The sequence below is a fragment of the Notothenia rossii genome (assembly GCF_949606895.1).
Source record: "Notothenia rossii genome assembly, chromosome: 5".
Lineage (NCBI taxonomy): Eukaryota > Metazoa > Chordata > Actinopteri > Perciformes > Nototheniidae > Notothenia > Notothenia rossii.
The window spans coordinates 82,017,308-82,035,889 of record NC_136903.1 but is presented as its reverse complement, the minus strand read 5'-3'; the positions used below and the strand labels follow the sequence as shown (position 1 = coordinate 82,035,889).

The following is an 18,582-nucleotide window of genomic DNA, read 5'->3' as shown; positions in this document are numbered from 1 at the left end:
CACATGCTCCCGAAAATTGTTGACGATTTTGTTGAGGGAAGGTTACAGTTCTGCAGTAAATATCTCAGCATTTTAAAACCAAAATAAACTGCCTTATTTAGGTCATGCCCACAGGAGCCAACAGTTGTCTGTTGTTTACATAATGCACAATTTACATGATCTCTTTATGCTGTGCAATATATCATATGTGCCTGTACTGTTTGAGTGAAAATAAAGTTTGATGTAATTTAATTTCATTATTGCACTGTTATTGCATTATTGCATTTCATATGTTCCTTAGAGTGCTACAATTTCTTTTAACACAGTTCATCATTCATATTAAGCTCATACTGTACATAAATAACACTGAATGAATTAATTGTTGAGAGGAAACTAAAGAAATGGCTTCAACAAGAAAGATCACATGTTTAATCCTAACAGGTATTACAAATTAAAATATAAAAGCAGCCCACACAATTACATCACTATGAAAATATTCATATATAATATTAAAAAATACAATGCATGCAGTATTTGTTGTGTTTATCTGTATTTAATGAACAACATGGCTGGGTGCTGGGTGCTGGTTTGTGGTCGTAGCACTCTCTATCTAACCACTCGTTCAGGTGCTTTCTCGAGTGATTGCAACCAACTACCGCACACGTAGTTCCCGAACCACTTTTCTTCATGTTGTAATTGTTATATCCTCTTTGTCTCTGCGATATCAGTGCTTTGTCGGCACAACGGAGCTAGCTAGCAAAACAAACCCAGTCCGCCAAAACGGAAGTGCATTGCATCGAAGGGAGGAGTTCAGGATGTAGAGCGGAAACGGCTCAATAACTTGTGTATAGAGCTCACCCCTCCATTCAGTTTCCTGAAGTCTATTATTTTTTCAGTCTATTATTTTTTTCAACCAAGTGACCGGAAGAACCTAAATACACGTCTCAGTAACTTGATTAAGCCAAAATATATTTTTGGAAAAAATTCACCTTTTTAAAACTATACATATTAAAATAATATAAGCATTAAAACCAAATGTTAGTGCAGTGGTTCCAGGGTTAGAGAGGCTCATATGAGTGGACGCGTCCTCCCCACCACATCCTTGAAACTCACTCATTATGAGTAAGTTTCAAGGATGTGGTGGGGATGACGCAAATCATGTCGAAGGTGGTAAGGCAAGTAAAGGCAAGTTTATTTAGCACCTTTCAACACAAGGTCTACCATCAAAACCCATATACCAGTAATTAAGATATTTGGCTGTAAGTTTTTGTTCATAGATAAAGTGTCTTACCCTCTACGGCAATATAAATCAAATCAAAATCAAATCAAATCAAGTTTTATTTATATAGCACATTTATAAAAGATTTTAGTCGAGTCAAAGTGCTATAATAAAAATAGCCTACAGTAGAGACACTTTACAGCTACTACAACAGCACAGATTGTTCAGAATATCATTATGAGAAAAAACGACACCCTCTATCCTTAAGCGAAATTGAAATGTATTTATACATTACAATATGTGTACACTTCTGGACTCACATGTTACTTTGTCAAATAGGCTAAGAGCATCTTGATCTAATACTTATCAGCCGACTTAGTTTAGAGTTTTTTCAGACTGTAAACAGTCACTATAAGGACTGGGTCACATGGATATGGGCTGCACTCATAGTCACTAATAACCTGTTCACCTGTATAAGGTGTGAGTGGAAGATATCGGATCATATGTTTGTATAATAAATTGACAAATTTCCTTAATATAAGATTTTGTGCAAGAAATGTTTTGATCCCCTCCTGTTGGACCCTCTGGGCTTCTGGTGACACTTCAGTCTAAATAAGACATTATTTTTAATCTTATAAATGACAACTGTTCTTTTCTTTATGACATACAGTACAGCAATGTCAGTGAAGCGATTTCATGCAGTTCTACTACAAAAGAAAAAGATCACTATCACAAACATGCCAGTTATTTTTCATATTTTTGGACCTTATGTAGACTAGTATCTGTGGCATGACATTCAGGCAATAAGAAAGTTGAATGAAAATAAGCCAAGATAAAATAGACCTTTATTGGTGCCCGTAGGGAAATTCAGGTGTTAAAGCTTCCACAGATTAAGAGAGAAACAAAGGACAGAACAGATAAGAGTTCACACAAGTGCAATAAGAACATAAGAGTAAACATGGAAGTGATATATAATATGAATAAGAATAACAAGTCAGAATATTTATGAACAAAATTAATTAAAAGAAAAATAATGAATAAGAATATTACATTGGATCACTTATCAAGCCACTCTTTATTTTACTTGCTTTTCTAGCTTAAGTGACTAATAATATCACAAATCTGCAAAATAAAATAAATGTGATGAATGTGAAAATCCAACCTCCTTTTATCAGGAATCTGATTTTAAGGTTTGCGCTTTACTTGGGTTGTGTTGAAGTTGTATATGTTCATGCTGAAGTCATTCAACAGAACACGGGCCCCTGACATGCGCTTGAGGCTTTTCTGAAGTTGTCTTCTCTTTGTTTCCATTGAAAAGTCTTCTTGAAGCAAGCACTCGGTTTTCTCCTTGTCCTGAAGCATCTGCAGCATCTCCCTGCGCAGCTGGAGGGCAGACTCCTGCATCACATGGTAGCGGATCACCAGCGGGATCTGGTCAGCCAAACGCTGGCCAGCAATCTTTAGTTTGGAGAAGAAACAAGTAGATATAAGACAATGTTTAAAAGCCACCTTCAAAACAATTAACAAAAAAGTGTGCATGGAATTGGGAGGTATACAGTGGGGCAAAAAAGTATTTATTCAGCCACCAATTGTGCAAGTTCTCCCACTTAAAAAGATGAGAGGCCTGTCATTTTCATCCTAGGTACACTTCAACTATGAGAGACAGAATGGGGGGAAAGAATCCAGGAAATCACATTGTAGGATTTTCAATGAATTAATTGGTAAATTCCACAAACAAACAAGATTTCTGGCTCTCACAGACCTGTAACTTCTTCTTTAAGAGCCTCCTCTGTCCTACACTTGTTAACTGTATTAATGGCACCTGTTTGAACTCGTTATCAGTATAAAAGACACCTGTCCACAACGTCAAACAGTCACACTCCAAACTCCACTATGGCCAAGACCAAAGAGCTGTCAAAGGACACCAGAAACAAAATTGTAGACCTGCACCAGGCTGGGAAGACTGAATCTGCAATAGGTAAGCAGCTTGGTGTGAAGAAATCAACTGTGGGAGCAATTATTAGAAAATGGAAGACATACAAGACCACTGATAATCACCCTCGATCTGGAGCTCCACGCAAGATCTCACCCTGTGGGGTCAAAATGATCACAAGAACGGTGAGCAAAAATCCCAGAACCACACGGGGGGACCTCGTCAATGACCTGCAGAGAGCTGGGACCAAAGTAACAAAGGCTACCATCAGTAACACACTACGCCACCAGGGACTCAAATCCTGCAGTGCCAGACGTGTCCCCCTGCTTAAGCCAGTACATGTCCAGGCCCGTCTGAAGCTTGCTAGAGAGCATTTAGATGATCCAGAAGAGGATTGGGAGAATGTCATATGGTCAGATGAAACCAAAATAGAACTAGACGTGTTTGGAGGAGAAAGAATGCTGAGTTGCATCCAAAGAACACCATATCTACTGTGAATCATGGGGGTGGAAACATCATGCTTTGGGGCTGTTTTTCTGCAAAGGGACCAGGACGACTGATCCGTGTAAAGGAAAGAATGAATGGGGCCATGTATCGTGAGATTTTGAGTGACAACCTCGTTCCATCAGCAAGGGCATTGAAGATGAAACGTGGCTGGGTCTTTCAGCATGACAATGATCCCAAACACACCGCCGGGCAACGAAGGAGTGGCTTCGTAAGAAGCATTTCAAGGTCCTGGAGTGGCATAGCCAGTCTCCAGATCTCAACCCCATAGAAAATCTTTGGAGGGAGTTGAAAGTCCGTGTTGCCCAGCGACAGCCCCAAAACATCACTGATTTCTTTTTTCTCATTTTGTCTCTCATAGTTGAGGTATACCTAGGATGAAAATGACAGGCCTCTCTCATCTTTTTAAGTGGGAGAACTTGCACAATTAGTGGCTGACTAAATACTTTTTTGCCCCACTGTATATTAAAATGCATGCTGCTTTTCTTTTCCATCTTTATATAGTAGGTGGAATATTTGATGTATTACATTTGCGAGGCAGAACAATAAAAAGTACTGCATGTAGATAACACCAGTGGTGAAAAGTAACTAGTACATTTAGACTTAGCTCTTTTATACATGCTCTCACATGTATAAAAACAGAATAATATAGTTAACAAAATAATATAATACTGTTGAAAAGAACCTGCAACAAGAACATTTAATTTGGATCCTTGAACACTTAGCTGATAAAACTTCTTTATATTACTCTGAAATGGGACATTGTGCAGTATGAGTAGTTTAAGTATATTTTGATGCTAATACTTTTTTTTACTTTTACTGAAAGGTGGGGTAGGTAGTTTTGGAGAAACCAGCTCGAGTGCGCAAGAATTTGAAAATACACAGCCGGAAAACATCTGCCACTTCCTTACAGAGCCCCTCCTCTAACACACACGAACGCGCACATGACCAATGAGGCACGAGATAAGTTTGTGCACAGATGGAAGGCTGACAGGCAGGTAGGCCATCCAGTTATTTTAGCCGGGCCGGCTCAGATGATTGGTCGTACTTTTTACAGCACCACGGCTTCCACAGATGACATTTTGTTATGGATTTTTTTGTCAAAGCACTTCAGATATTCATTGCTATCGGGATGTTAAGAGCATTCCATGGAATATAACAAAAAGTGTATCTCGAGCCGGTTTCTCAAACTTACCTACCCCACCTTTAAGTAAAGGATCTGAGTACTTCTCAACACTGGATATCACTTACTTGGTAATAGGATTTAAGGTGTTTGATCATCTCTTTCAGGGTGGCCCCACTGTTACTGCTGCTCACAATCGTTTGAAAAGCAAAGGATGACGCAGTAGGCTGTTCTTCTTCCCTCTTCCTCTTCCCTAACATCTTGCCGTATGTGCTGTCCTGGGTGTAAACAATCATCTCCATCTTAAACTGAGTCCTCAGCATGGACTCTGCAGCAGCCATTTCTCCTTTGTGATGGCTTCGATCTTCATCTGAAGGACATACACATTTGTCAGTTAACATTCAACAATACAGTACAGTAGCAAATGTTGCAATTCATTTGATACCTGGGCTGTTCTGATGAGGTTGGGAAGTCCAACGAGGCTGCTCTGCGCCAACTCTAACAACTCCTTCTTCACAATTTCTGATTTATTTGTTAAAATCCAGAAAATACAAGATCAATTTAAAATAACTCAAAGGTCTCACATTTTCAGATGATCCGCAATAATTGTAGGATCATGATAAGACATGCCTGTTACTCCCTTGAGTTTCAGCACAGCAGGCCCTTCCAGCTGTTTGATCTGCTCTTTGACCATGCCCTCAAACGTCTTGTAGCTGATGAAGCCCGGCAACTCTCTTCCACGGTACTTTTGTTCATACTGATTCACCTCCTTCTCAATGTTCCTGTTGACTGTAATACAGATGAATACGTGAAAGAAAATGTAGACATAATTACTCTTCATAAGTCTCTTCATAAAGTGAGAAGGAGATGGCAATGTTTTATTATCTTGCTTAATGATTTACTTAAAATATATTAATTAACAGCTTTGAAGAATAAGGAACAGGTTTATTGCCATGCAGGTTTACACAAGGAATTTGCTTTGGTGTATAAGGCTGCATATAAACGGAGTCAGAGGAAGTAAGTTGTAAAAAAGGAGCAAATATAGAACTATTTGTTAAAGCCATTTTCAAAATATTATAAAAGGAAAAATACATCTTTCAATTATTAAAAGGTTTAAAAAATGGATTATGGGAACATTAGAAGTGTAATACTGACCAACTTGATAAGGCACTTACAGTTTACTCCAGAGTCCTCTATGACATCTTTCCATGCAGCAAACTCTTTCCTGAGAATGGAAAAGATGTTTGGCCTGCCTCCAAATTGTAGTTCCTCCCCTGTAGCGAGACTGATGGCATCCTGTGTAAATGCTGTCACTCTCTGAAATAGAGAGATACATTTAGATATCAAAGAAAGCTAGTTATTAAGCTTTATTAAAGGTCCCCTATTATACTGTTTTTCATCAATATATTATAGGTCTCAGATATATACAAAACATGTCTCTGAAGTGTTTTGCTCGAAATACCAAGTAGGTCACCCATTGTAGCATCCCATAATCCCCTCTGTTTCAGCCCTGTTTCAATGGTGCTGATTCTCTGTCTGTTACTTTTGATGAAAATAAGGAGCCACTTCCCACGCCCCTCTGAGAGATATTTGGTTAAAAATAACACAACGGTGCTCTAGTATGGGCTCAGAACAGTCTCATACACACATGCACACAGAAGGATTCACACTCGTATTTCCGGATCCACATTTGTGTTTTTCAATGCACACACAAATGTGTTCCGTTTCATATACATGTAAATAAAATCCAAATACAGAAAAAAGTTTTACATATGTATTTTTTATCCTCATATATTTGTTTTCCGTTTAAAGAACCTGTGACACGATTTCCCCCCATCATCCAAACCAATCAATTTGAGTAAATATTGTCCCCTTGAAAACCGTTACTGAACTGATTTTGGATATTTGTACTTTGATAACCATTAATCTGCCCTTCAATGTTGACCATTTCCTGGATCTTCTCGGGGATTCTTCAAGTCCCGCAAAATTATGGGTGACGTCAATGCGGGCACAGCGCTCCAGCTGCACCGTTCAGGATCCCAGCATCTGCATGTAAAAGCACGATGGCGCACACAGCAGCAAGCTCAGACAGTTTAATTTTGAACGTGTCTGAGAGCTCATATGAGGCTGAAGGATCGGTTTATTTTGTATCTGTTAGAAGTTTAGGAATTAGGTGCGTCAATATGGGCGATCATACGGTCATGTAGCCAGTGGTGGACTGGGACTAAAAATCAGCCCGGGACTTGGTGACCTCTGTGTTGCCTGTCAGCGCAATTTACATGATGCCGTTTAGACAATATAATAATAAAGGGTGGTGCCGGCTGTCAGCGAACCGATCCGGCCTTTCTGCGCGACTATCACTCAAATGCGGGACATAGTCTCAATGTGTGGGACGCGGGACAAATAATAAAAATGCTGTGTGTGCAGTCCCGCACAGTGCGGGACACCTGGTCACCCTACACACACAGTTCTGCCCCTCACACACACACGCTTCAAATCAAGTTGCATAAATGCTTGAGGTACGTTTTTATTATAATTACTGTGAAATCTGCCTATTATGTTTTCGTCATTATTACAACAAACACACACTTGCAACTGATGACACTGGCAATGATTTTAGATGTATTAGACTATTAAAAAAAGAAATCATGCTTCAAATAAGTGGGGGTACGGCGTACCCCCGCGTCCAACGCCCACTACACCTCTGACTACAAAAAGCTAAGGTTTGTTTTCTCATCAGGAAATGCAGACCGGCTCAAACAAAAGATTTTTAAATCATCATCCTCACGATCATTTAATGTATCATATGTTCGCCGAATTGACATGAAAGCACTAATAAATGTAGTTTCATCCACTTGAGTTTACAAAAATAATCGATTTGTTTTTATATCACATCCGACGGGAGGAAATTCAGCAGCTCTCACTACCGATTTTTAATCCTAATTTAATCATCATCTTCACCACGATCATTTATGTTTATGTTCGCCGAATTGACATGAAAGCACTGACAAATATGAATATACTGTAGTCAACTTCATTAAAACGTTATTAACGTGCCTAAACTCAGTAATTCACAATTTCTACGCATGACAACACACTTTGTCCGTGTTTGGCTCTCTCGCCGCACAGTGAAGCGTTCCCGCATTGACGTCACGTCCGGCTTCCCCCAAAACCTCAAAATGAGTCGAAGGAATTTTCCCGCGATGTTCGAAATTATTGATATTTATCAGAACGGTATCGCTTTTTCTTTTTTAAATTGACGGTTCGAGATTACTAGTAGCCCACTATTTCATTGCACAACAGTTGTTGGGTTCGTGTCACAGGCTCTTTAAATCCCCTGAACCACGCAAACCGCTTTCTGTGCACGGATCGCTGTGCATTCGTTTGTGGGTTTTTTGAGACCCCTGACGCTCACCCGATTCGTACTTGTAATTTTTTCTATCTATAGCCAATCAGATGTCTCCTCAATTCTAAGCCAATCACATGAGCGCGCCCCCACGAGGGTAGATTTCTTGCGTTCATGACGTAGCGCTTCATGTAGGCCTACGCATTTTGCGCAGTCCGGAGCTGACAGGTCCATGGAGCCTGCCTGCAGGCACTACTCTCAGGACACCTCCACTCTCAGTACATTGCCACTTTCCGAACAGGAAATACACGCAAATGCAAGCCTTTATATTATTAAGGTACAGCGCAACTTTCCGAACCATTGATGAATTCTCGTGTGCACAAAAACGGCAGGCAAAACTGTTTTAAATGTGTGTTTCCTGTATGGCGAATACAGCTGCTTTATTTATGTCTGTCTGACGTTGTTGTGAGTGTGGAATTGAGCAGCTACAGGTTAGCTTAGCCTAATCGATCAGTGCACTACGAAGCCAGTACTAGACATTGAACTGTCAACGGGGGGGAGCCGGTCATTACCGGCCGATATTCACTATTAATAGTTTGATCGGTGCTCTCTATAAAGGCCGATCAGGAGAGCTGGATCTGATCGATATGGAAATAAACGCGAGTGAAGTGTAGCCGGACGCGAGAGAGAGATCAGATCAGCTGCTGAGTGTGACGGAGACACGCAGCTCTGCATGATCACCTGAAGCTCCGCCCTCTGTTTAGCCAGCTGACCGGACAGCGCAAAATGCGTATATGAAGTGTCATGAACGGTATAAATCATACCCTCGTGGCGGCGCGCTCATGTGATTGGCTTAGAATTGAGGAGACATCTGATTGGCTATAGATAGAACAAATTACAAGTACGAATCGGGTGAGCGTCAGGGGAGTCTCAAAAAACCCACACAATGCACAGCGATCCTTGCACAGAAAGCGGTTTGTGTTTGTAGGTGCAGCGGTTTTAAATGGAAAACAAATATGTAAGGATCAAAAATACATATGTAAAACTTTTTTCTGTATTTGGATTTTATTTACATGTATATGAAACGGAACACATTTGTGTGTGCATTGAAAAACACAAGTGTGGATCCGGAAATACAATTGTGAATCCTTTTGCGGATCATGAAATACAAGTTTGAATCCTTCTGTGTGCATGTGTGTATTATGAGACTGTTCTGAGCCCATACACCCTGACAGCGCCTCCAGCACGGAGCTCTTCCCCGAGCTTTGCTCTCCAATGACGGCGATAGCAGGCAGAGCCAAGTCCTTCTCTACACCCAAAGAGCGAAGAGAGTCGATGAGGTCGATGCAGGGACGCACCTTCTCCTCATACTGTTGGTTCAGGGTGTTCATAATGATGACTTCTTCTTTCCTGTCAATACAGTTCTTGGTTGAATCTGCAGTAGCAGCAGGTCGGATGCTGAGATTTTAGTGTGTCGGATGCGAGCTGCCGGTAGCCTGTGCAATCAAAGGTAGGTTTTGTTTGTTTCCCTGAGTTTCATTTATTCGCTAAGTCGTTTCGAAACTTGTACCAGCAGGGGCTGACTGGCCATCTGTGTGTTCTGGAGAATCACAGAACGGCCGGTCGTCAGCGGGCCATTGACGGCCCCCCTTTATCTTTATTTTTTTTAGACGGCATCATTTAAGTTGCGCTGACAGGCGACAGAGGTCCACAGTTTCCCCGCAGCGAGGCTCTCCCGCCTTCCTGTTGACAGTTCACGAGCGTATAGACAAGTTTACGCGCCAAACCACGGGTAGCGCCATAACCCTACACAAATGCACTTCATTTCCGCCGGAAGTCTTTTGCACAGCGTCTGTCGGTGTAAACCGGTGCAAACAGTCAGACGGGCACTGGTGTAAACACAGCGATTTCGATGCTAACAGTGATGCTAGCTTGGGAACACGATTCTACTTCTTTGACTGGAGATGGCGTTACTCTCCCCCACCCGAATTCAGTGCAAAACTGGGAGGATAACATGACGACGTGGCCCAGCATAACGTACAGCAAAATTTGCTCCTACTTCGTTCAATCCATGGCAATAGATGGAAAAGCAATGGACAGTCTGAAGGCATATCATAAGGCTGCGCACATTCTACTTTGCCCACATGCTCCCGAAAATTGTTGACGATTTTGTTGAGGGAAGGTTACAGTTCTGCAGTAAATATCTCAGCATTTTAAAACCAAAATAAACTGCCTTATTTAGGTCATGCCCACAGGAGCCAACAGTTGTCTGTTGTTTACATAATGCACAATTTACATGATCTCTTTATGCTGTGCAATATATCATATGTGCCTGTACTGTTTGAGTGAAAATAAAGTTTGATGTAATTTAATTTCATTATTGCACTGTTATTGCATTATTGCATTTCATATGTTCCTTAGAGTGCTACAATTTCTTTTAACACAGTTCATCATTCATATTAAGCTCATACTGTACATAAATAACACTGAATGAATTAATTGTTGAGAGGAAACTAAAGAAATGGCTTCAACAAGAAAGATCACATGTTTAATCCTAACAGGTATTACAAATTAAAATATAAAAGCAGCCCACACAATTACATCACTATGAAAATATTCATATATAATATTAAAAAATACAATGCATGCAGTATTTGTTGTGTTTATCTGTATTTAATGAACAACATGGCTGGGTGCTGGGTGCTGGTTTGTGGTCGTAGCACTCTCTATCTAACCACTCGTTCAGGTGCTTTCTCGAGTGATTGCAACCAACTACCGCACACGTAGTTCCCGAACCACTTTTCTTCATGTTGTAATTGTTATATCCTCTTTGTCTCTGCGATATCAGTGCTTTGTCGGCACAACGGAGCTAGCTAGCAAAACAAACCCAGTCCGCCAAAACGGAAGTGCATTGCATCGAAGGGAGGAGTTCAGGATGTAGAGCGGAAACGGCTCAATAACTTGTGTATAGAGCTCACCCCTCCATTCAGTTTCCTGAAGTCTATTATTTTTTCAGTCTATTATTTTTTTCAACCAAGTGACCGGAAGAACCTAAATACACGTCTCAGTAACTTGATTAAGCCAAAATATATTTTTTGAAAAAATTCACCTTTTTAAAACTATACATATTAAAATAATATAAGCATTAAAACCAAATGTTAGTGCAGTGGTTCCAGGGTTAGAGAGGGTCATATGAGTGGACCGTCCTCCCCACCACATCCTTGAAACTCACTCATTATGAGTAAGTTTCAAGGATGTGGTGGGGATGACGCAAATCATGTCGAAGGTGGTAAGGCAAGTAAAGGCAAGTTTATTTAGCACCTTTCAACACAAGGTCTACCATCAAAACCCATATACCAGTAATTAAGATATTTGGCTGTAAGTGTTTGTTCATAGATAAAGTGTCTTACCCTCTACGGCAATATAAATCAAATCAAAATCAAATCAAATCAAGTTTTATTTATATAGCACATTTATAAAAGATTTTGGTTGAGTCAAAGTGCTGTACATATAATACAAATAGCCTACAGTAGAGACACTTTACAGCTACTACAACAGCACAGATTGTTCAGAATATCATTATGAGAAAAAACGACACCCTCTATCCTTAAGCGAAATTGAAATGTATTTATACATTACAATATGTGTACACTTCTGGACTCACATGTTACTTTGTCAAATAGGCTAAGAGCATCTTGATCTAATACTTATCAGCCGACTTAGTTTAGAGTTTTTTCAGACTGTAAACAGTCACTATAAGGACTGGGTCACATGGATATGGGCTGCACTCATAGTCACTAATAACCTGTTCACCTGTATAAGGTGTGAGTGGAAGATATCGGATCATATGTTTGTATAATAAATTGACCATTTTCATTAAAATAAGATTTTGTGCAAGAAATGTTTTGATCCCCTCCTGTTGAACCCTCTGGGCTTCTGGTGACACTTCAGTCTAAATAAGACATTATTTGTAATCTTATAAATGACAACTGTTCTTTTCTTTATGACATACAGTACAGCAATGTCAGTGAAGCGATTTCATGCAGTTCTACTACAAAAGAAAAAGATCACCATAACAAACATGCCAGTTATTTTTCATATTTTTGGACCTTATGTAGACTAGTATCTGTGGCATGACATTCAGGCAATAAGAAAGTTGAATGAAAATAAGCCAAGATAAAATAGACCTTTATTGATGCCAGTAGGGAAATTCAGGTGTTAAAGCTTCCACAGATTAAGAGAGAAACAAAGGACAGAACAGATAAGAGTTCACACAAGTGCAATAAGAACATAAGAGTAAACATGGAAGTGATATATAATATGAATAAGAATAACAAGTCAGAATATTTATGAACAAAATTAATTAAAAGAAAAATAATGAATAAGAATATTACATTGGATCACTTATCAAGCCACTCTTTATTTTACTGGCTTTTCTAGCTTAAGTGACTAATAATATCACAAATCTGCAAAATAAAATAAATGTGATGAATGTGAAAACCCAACCTCCTTTTATCAGGAATCTGATTTTAAGGTTTGTGCTTTACTTGGGTTGTGTTGAAGTTGTATATGTTCATGCTGAAGTCATTCAACAGAACACGGGCCCCTGACATGCGCTTGAGGCTTTTCTGAAGTTGTCTTCTCTTTGTTTCCATTGAAAAGTCCTCTTGAAGCAAGCACTCCGTTTTCTCCTTGTCCTGAAGCATCTGCAGCATCTCCCTGCGCAGCTGGAGGGCAGACTCCTGCATCACATGGTAGCGGATCACCAGCGGGATCTGGTCAGCCAAACGCTGGCCAGCAATCTTTAGTTTGGAGAAGAAACAAGTAGATATAACACAATGTTTAAAAGCCACCTTCAAAACAATTAACAAAAAAGTGTGCATGGAATTGGGAGGTATACAGTGGGGCAAAAAAGTATTTATTCAGCCACCAATTGTGCAAGTTCTCCCACTTAAAAAGATGAGAGGCCTGTCATTTTCATCCTAGGTACACTTCAACTATGAGAGACAGAATGGGGGGAAAGAATCCAGGAAATCACATTGTAGGATTTTCAATGAATTAATTGGTAAATTCCACAAACAAACAAGATTTCTAGCTCTCACAGACCTGTAACTTCTTCTTTAAGAGCCTCCTCTGTCCTCCACTTGTTAACTGTATTAATGGCACCTGTTTGAACTCGTTATCAGTATAAAAGACACCTGTCCACAACCTCAAACAGTCACACTCCAAACTCCACTATGGCCAAGACCAAAGAGCTGTCAAAGGACACCAGAAACAAAATTGTAGACCTGCACCAGGCTGGGAAGACTGAATCTGCAATAGGTAAGCAGCTTGGTGTGAAGAAATCAACTGTGGGAGCAATTATTAGAAAATGGAAGACATACAAGACCACTGATAATCTCCCTCGATCTGGAGCTCCACGCAAGATCTCACCCTGTGGGGTCAAAATGATCACAAGAACGGTGAGCAAAAATCCCAGAACCACACGGGGGGACCTCGTCAATGACCTGCAGAGAGCTGGGACCAAAGTAACAAAGGCTACCATCAGTAACACACTACGCCGCCAGGGACTCAAATCCTGCAGTGCCAGACGTGTCCCCCTGCTTAAGCTAGTACATGTCCAGGCCCGTCTGAAGTTTGCTAGAGAGCATTTAGATGATCCAGAAGAGGATTGGGAGAATGTCATATGGTCAGATGAAACCAAAATAGAACTAGACGTGTTTGGAGGAGAAAGAATGCTGAGTTGCATCCAAAGAACACCATACCTACTGTGAATCATGGGGGTGGAAACATCATGCTTTGGGGCTGTTTTTCTGCAAAGGGACCAGGACGACTGATCCGTGTAAAGGAAAGAATGAATGGGGCCATGTATCGTGAGATTTTGAGTGACAACCTCCTTCCATCAGCAAGGGCATTGAAGATGAAACGTGGCTGGGTCTTTCAGCATGACAATGATCCCAAACACACCGCCCGGGCAACGAAGGAGTGGCTTCGTAAGAAGCATTTCAAGGTCCTGGAGTGGCCTAGCCAGTCTCCAGATCTCAACCCCATAGAAAATCTTTGGAGGGAGTTGAAAGTCCGTGTTGCCCAGCGACAGCCCCAAAACATCATTGATTTCTTTTTTCTCATTTTGTCTCTCATAGTTGAGGTATACCTAGGATGAAAATGACAGGCCTCTCTCATCTTTTTAAGTGGGAGAACTTGCACAATTGGTGGCTGACTAAATACTTTTTTGCCCCACTGTATATTAAAATGCATGCTGCTTTTCTTTTCCATCTTTATATAGTCGGTGGAATATTTGATGTATTACATTTGCGAGGCAGACCAATAAAAAGTACTGCATGTAGATAACACCAGTGGTGAAAAGTAACTAGTACATTTAGACTTAGCTCTTTTATACATGCTCTCACATGTATAAAAACAGAATAATATAGTTAACAAAATAATATAATACTGTTGAAAAGAACCTGCAACAAGAACATTTAATTTGGATCCTTGAACACTTAGCTGATAAAACTTCTTTATATTACTCTGAAATGGGACATTGTGGAGTATGAGTAGTTTAAGTATATTTTGATGCTAATACTTTTTTTTACTTTTACTGAAAGGTGGGGTAGGTAGTTTTGGAGAAACCAGCTCGAGTGCACAAGAATTTGAAAATACACAGCCGGAAAACATCTGCCACTTCCTTACAGAGCCCCTCCTCTAACACACACGAACGCGCACATAACCAATGAGGCACGAGATAAGTTTGTGCACAGATGGAAGGCTGACAGGCAGGTAGGCCATCCAGTTATTTTAGCCGGGCCGGCTCAGATGATTGGTCGTACTTTTTACAGCACCACGGCTTCCACAGATGACATTTTGTTATGGATTTTTTTGTCAAAGCACTTCAGATATTCATTGCTATCGGGATGTTAAGAGCATTCCATGGAATATAACAAAAAGTGTATCTCGAGCCGGTTTCTCAAACTTACCTACCCCACCTTTAAGTAAAGGATCTGAGTACTTCTCAACACTGGATATCACTTACTTGGTAATAGGATTTAAGGTGTTTGATCATCTCTTTCAGGGTGGCCCCACTGTTAATGCTGCTCACAATGGTTTGAAAAGCAAAGGATGACGCAGTAGGCTGTTCTTCTTCCCTCTTCCTCTTCCCTAACTTCTTGCCGTATGTGCTGTCCTGGGTGTAAACAATCATCTCCATCTTAAACTGAGTCCTCAGCATGGACTCTGCAGCAGCCTCCTTCTCCTTTGTGATGGCTTCGATCTTCATCTGAAGGACATACACATTTGTCAGTTAACATTCAACAATACAGTACAGTAGCAAATGTTGCAATTCATTTGATACCTGGGCTGTTCGGATGAGGTTGGGAAGTCCAACGAGGCTGCTCTGCGCCAACTCTAACAGCTCCTTCTTCACAATTTCTGATTTATTTGTTAAAATCCAGAAAATACAAGATCAATTTAAAATAACTCAAAGGTCTCACATTTTCAGATGATCCGCAATAATTGTAGGATCATGATAAGACATGCCTGTTACTCCCTTGAGTTTCAGCACAGCAGGCCCTTCCAGCTGTTTGATCTGCTCTTTGACCATGGCCTCAAACGTCTTGTAGTTGATGAAGCCCGGCAACTCTCTTCCACGGTACTTTTGTTCATACTGATTCACCTCCTTCTCAATGTTCCTGTTGACTGTAATACAGATGAATACGTGAAAGAAAATGTAGACATAATTACTCTTCATAAGTCTCTTCATAAAGTGAGAAGGAGATGGCAATGTTTTATTATCTTGCTTAATGATTTACTTAAAATATATTAATTAACAGCTTTGAAGAATAAGGAACAGGTTTATTGCCATGCAGGTTTACACAAGGAATTTGCTTTGGTGTATAAGGCTGCATATAAACGGAGTCAGAGGAAGTAAGTTGTAAAAAAGGAGCAAATATAGAACTATTTATTAAAGCCATTTTCAAAATATTATAAAAGGAAAAATAAATCTTTCAATTATTAAAAGGTTTAAAAATGGATATGGGAACATTACAAGTGTAATACTGACCAACTTGATAAGGCACTTACAGTTTACTCCAGAGTCCTCTATGACATCTTTCCATGCAGCAAACTCTTTCCTGAGAATGGAAAAGATGTTTGGCCTGCCTCCAAATTGTAGTTCCTCCCCTGTAGCGAGACTGATGGCATCCTGTGTAAATGCTGTCACTCTCTGAAATAGAGAGATACATTTAGATATCAAAGAAAGCTAGTTATTAAGCTTTATTAAAGGTCCCCTATTATACTGTTTTTCATCAATATATTATAGGTCTCAGATATATACAAAATGTCTCTGATGTATTTTGCTCGAAATACCAAACAGATCACCCATTGTAGCATCCCATAATCCCCTCTGTTTCAGCCCTGTTTCAATGGTGCTGATTCTCTGTCTGTTACTTTTGATGAAAATAAGGAGCCACTCCCCACGCCCCTCTGAGAGATATTTGGTTAAAAATAACACAACGGTGCTCTAGTATGGGCTCAGAACAGTCTCATACACACATGCACACAGAAGGATTCACACTTGTATTTCCGGATCCACATTTGTGTTTTTCAATGCACACACAAATGTGTTCCGTTTCATATACATGTAAATAAAATCCAAATACAGAAAAAAGTTTTACATATGTATTTTTGATCCTCATATATTTGTTTTCCGTTTAAATCCCCTGAACCACGCAAACCGCTTTCTGTGCACGGATCGCTGTGCATTCGTTTGTGGGTTTTTTGAGACTCCCCTGACGCTCACCCGATTCGTACTTGTAATTTTTTCTATCTATAGCCAATCAGATGTCTCCTCAATTCTAAGCCAATCACATGAGCGCGCCCCCACGAGGGTAGATTTCTTGCGTTCATGACGTAGCACTTCATGTAGGCCTACGCATTTTGCGCAGTCCGGAGCTGACAGGTCCATGGAGCCTGCCTGCAGGCACTAATCTCAGGACACCTCCACTCTCAGTACATTGCCACTTTCCGAACAGGAAATACACGCAAATACAAGCCTTTATATTATTAAGGTACAGCGCAACTTTCCGAACCATTGATGAATGCTCGTGTGCACAAAAACGGCAGGCAAAACTGTTTTAAATGTGTGTTTCCTGTATGGCGAATACAGCTGCTTTATTTATGTCTGTCTGACGTTGTTGTGAGTGTGGAATTGAGCAGCTACAGGTTAGCTTAGCCTAATCGATCAGTGCACTACGAAGCCAGTGCTAGACAGTGAACTGTCAACGGGGGGGAGCCGGTCATTACCGGCCGATATTCACTCTTAATAGTTTGATCGGTGCTCTCTATAAAGGCCGATCAGGAGAGCTGGATCTGATCGATATGGAAATAAACGCGAGTGAAGTGTAGCCGGACGCGAGAGAGAGATCAGATCAGCTGCTGAGTGTGACGGAGACACGCAGCTCTGCATGATCACCTGAAGCTCCGCCCTCTGTTTAGCCAGCTGACCGGACAGCGCAAAATGCGTATATGAAGTGTCATGAACGGTATAAATCATACCCTCGTGGCGGCGCGCTCATGTGATTGGCTTATAATTGAGGAGACATCTGATTGGCTATAGATAGAACAAATTACAAGTACGAATCGGGTGAGCGTCAGGGGAGTCTCAAAAAACCCACACACGAATGCACAGCGATCCTTGCACAGAAAGCGGTTTGTGTTTTTAAAGTAGGTGCAGCGGTTTTAAACGGAAAACAAATATGTGAGGATCAAAAATACATATGTAAAACTTTTTTCTGTATTTGGATTTTATTTACATGTATATGAAACGGAACACATTTGTGTGTGCATTGAAAAACACAAGTGTGGATCCGGAAATACAAGTGTGAATCCTTTTGCGGATCATGAAATACAAGTTTGAATCCTTCTGTGTGCATGTGTGTATTATGAGACTGTTCTGAGCCCATACACCCCTGACAGCGCCTCCAGCACGGAGCTCTTCCCCGAGCTTTGCTCTCCAATGACGGCGATAGCAGGCAGAGCCAAGTCCTTCTCTACACCCAGAGAGCGAAGAGAGTCGATGAGGTTTGATTGATTGATTGAAAAGTTTATTCAGCTTGTATATTGGGTACAGTACAGTACAGCTAAAAAATGCAGGTCGATGCAGGGACGCACCTTCTCCTCATACTGTTGGTTAAGAGAGTTCATGATGGTGACTTCTTGTAGCCTAAGGTAATAGAAAACAGGAAACTGAATGACAAATCCTGCGTCTGTCGCAGATAAGTGTAGTAAAAAGTACACAGGCTGTTTCTACGAGCTTTGTGTGCCGGACTCAACTAACACTGCAGGTGCAACCAGAAAATAAAGTTGGGCTAATGGGAAATCAAAACTACACTTAGGTTTCATTTTCCTGTCTGCCCTTTTCCTTGCAATGTTTACTTGTAACTTCAATTACAAACCGGTTCTTCATGTGACATGCTTTGGTT

General features: G+C 40.5%; 2 protein-coding genes across 3 annotated transcripts; both read right to left on the bottom strand.

Moving 5' to 3' along the window:
- Window positions 1–2,026: 2,026 nt before the first annotated feature.
- On the bottom strand, window positions 2,027–9,861 carry LOC307039213 (interferon-induced GTP-binding protein Mx-like). 2 transcript variants are annotated; one of them, XR_013808172.1, is made up of 5 exons: window positions 9,463–9,861; window positions 5,934–6,075; window positions 5,204–5,547; window positions 4,887–5,128; window positions 2,027–2,656 (listed from the first exon to the last, which is right to left on the bottom strand). XR_013808172.1 is itself a non-coding variant. In XM_079681059.1 (3 exons), exons 2-3 carry the CDS (start codon window positions 5,097–5,099, stop codon window positions 2,384–2,386), a joined length of 486 nt encoding a protein of 161 aa, XP_079537185.1. In that variant the 5' UTR covers window positions 5,100–5,128; window positions 5,204–5,296; the 3' UTR covers window positions 2,027–2,383. The 2 variants fall into 2 exon arrangements, 1 of the variants encoding a protein (XP_079537185.1); XM_079681059.1 differs by lacking the exons at window positions 5,934–6,075; window positions 9,463–9,861 and having other exon boundaries at window positions 5,204–5,296.
- A 2,415-nt stretch (window positions 9,862–12,276) lies between these two features.
- Window positions 12,277–15,536, bottom strand: LOC307039508 (interferon-induced GTP-binding protein Mx-like). The gene is made up of 3 exons (XM_079681626.1): window positions 15,456–15,536; window positions 15,138–15,380; window positions 12,277–12,906 (listed from the first exon to the last, which is right to left on the bottom strand). The coding sequence occupies exons 2-3, from the start codon at window positions 15,378–15,380 to the stop codon at window positions 12,634–12,636; spliced, it is 516 nt and encodes a 171-aa protein (XP_079537752.1). The 5' UTR covers window positions 15,456–15,536; the 3' UTR covers window positions 12,277–12,633.
- Window positions 15,537–18,582: the final 3,046 nt, after the last annotated feature.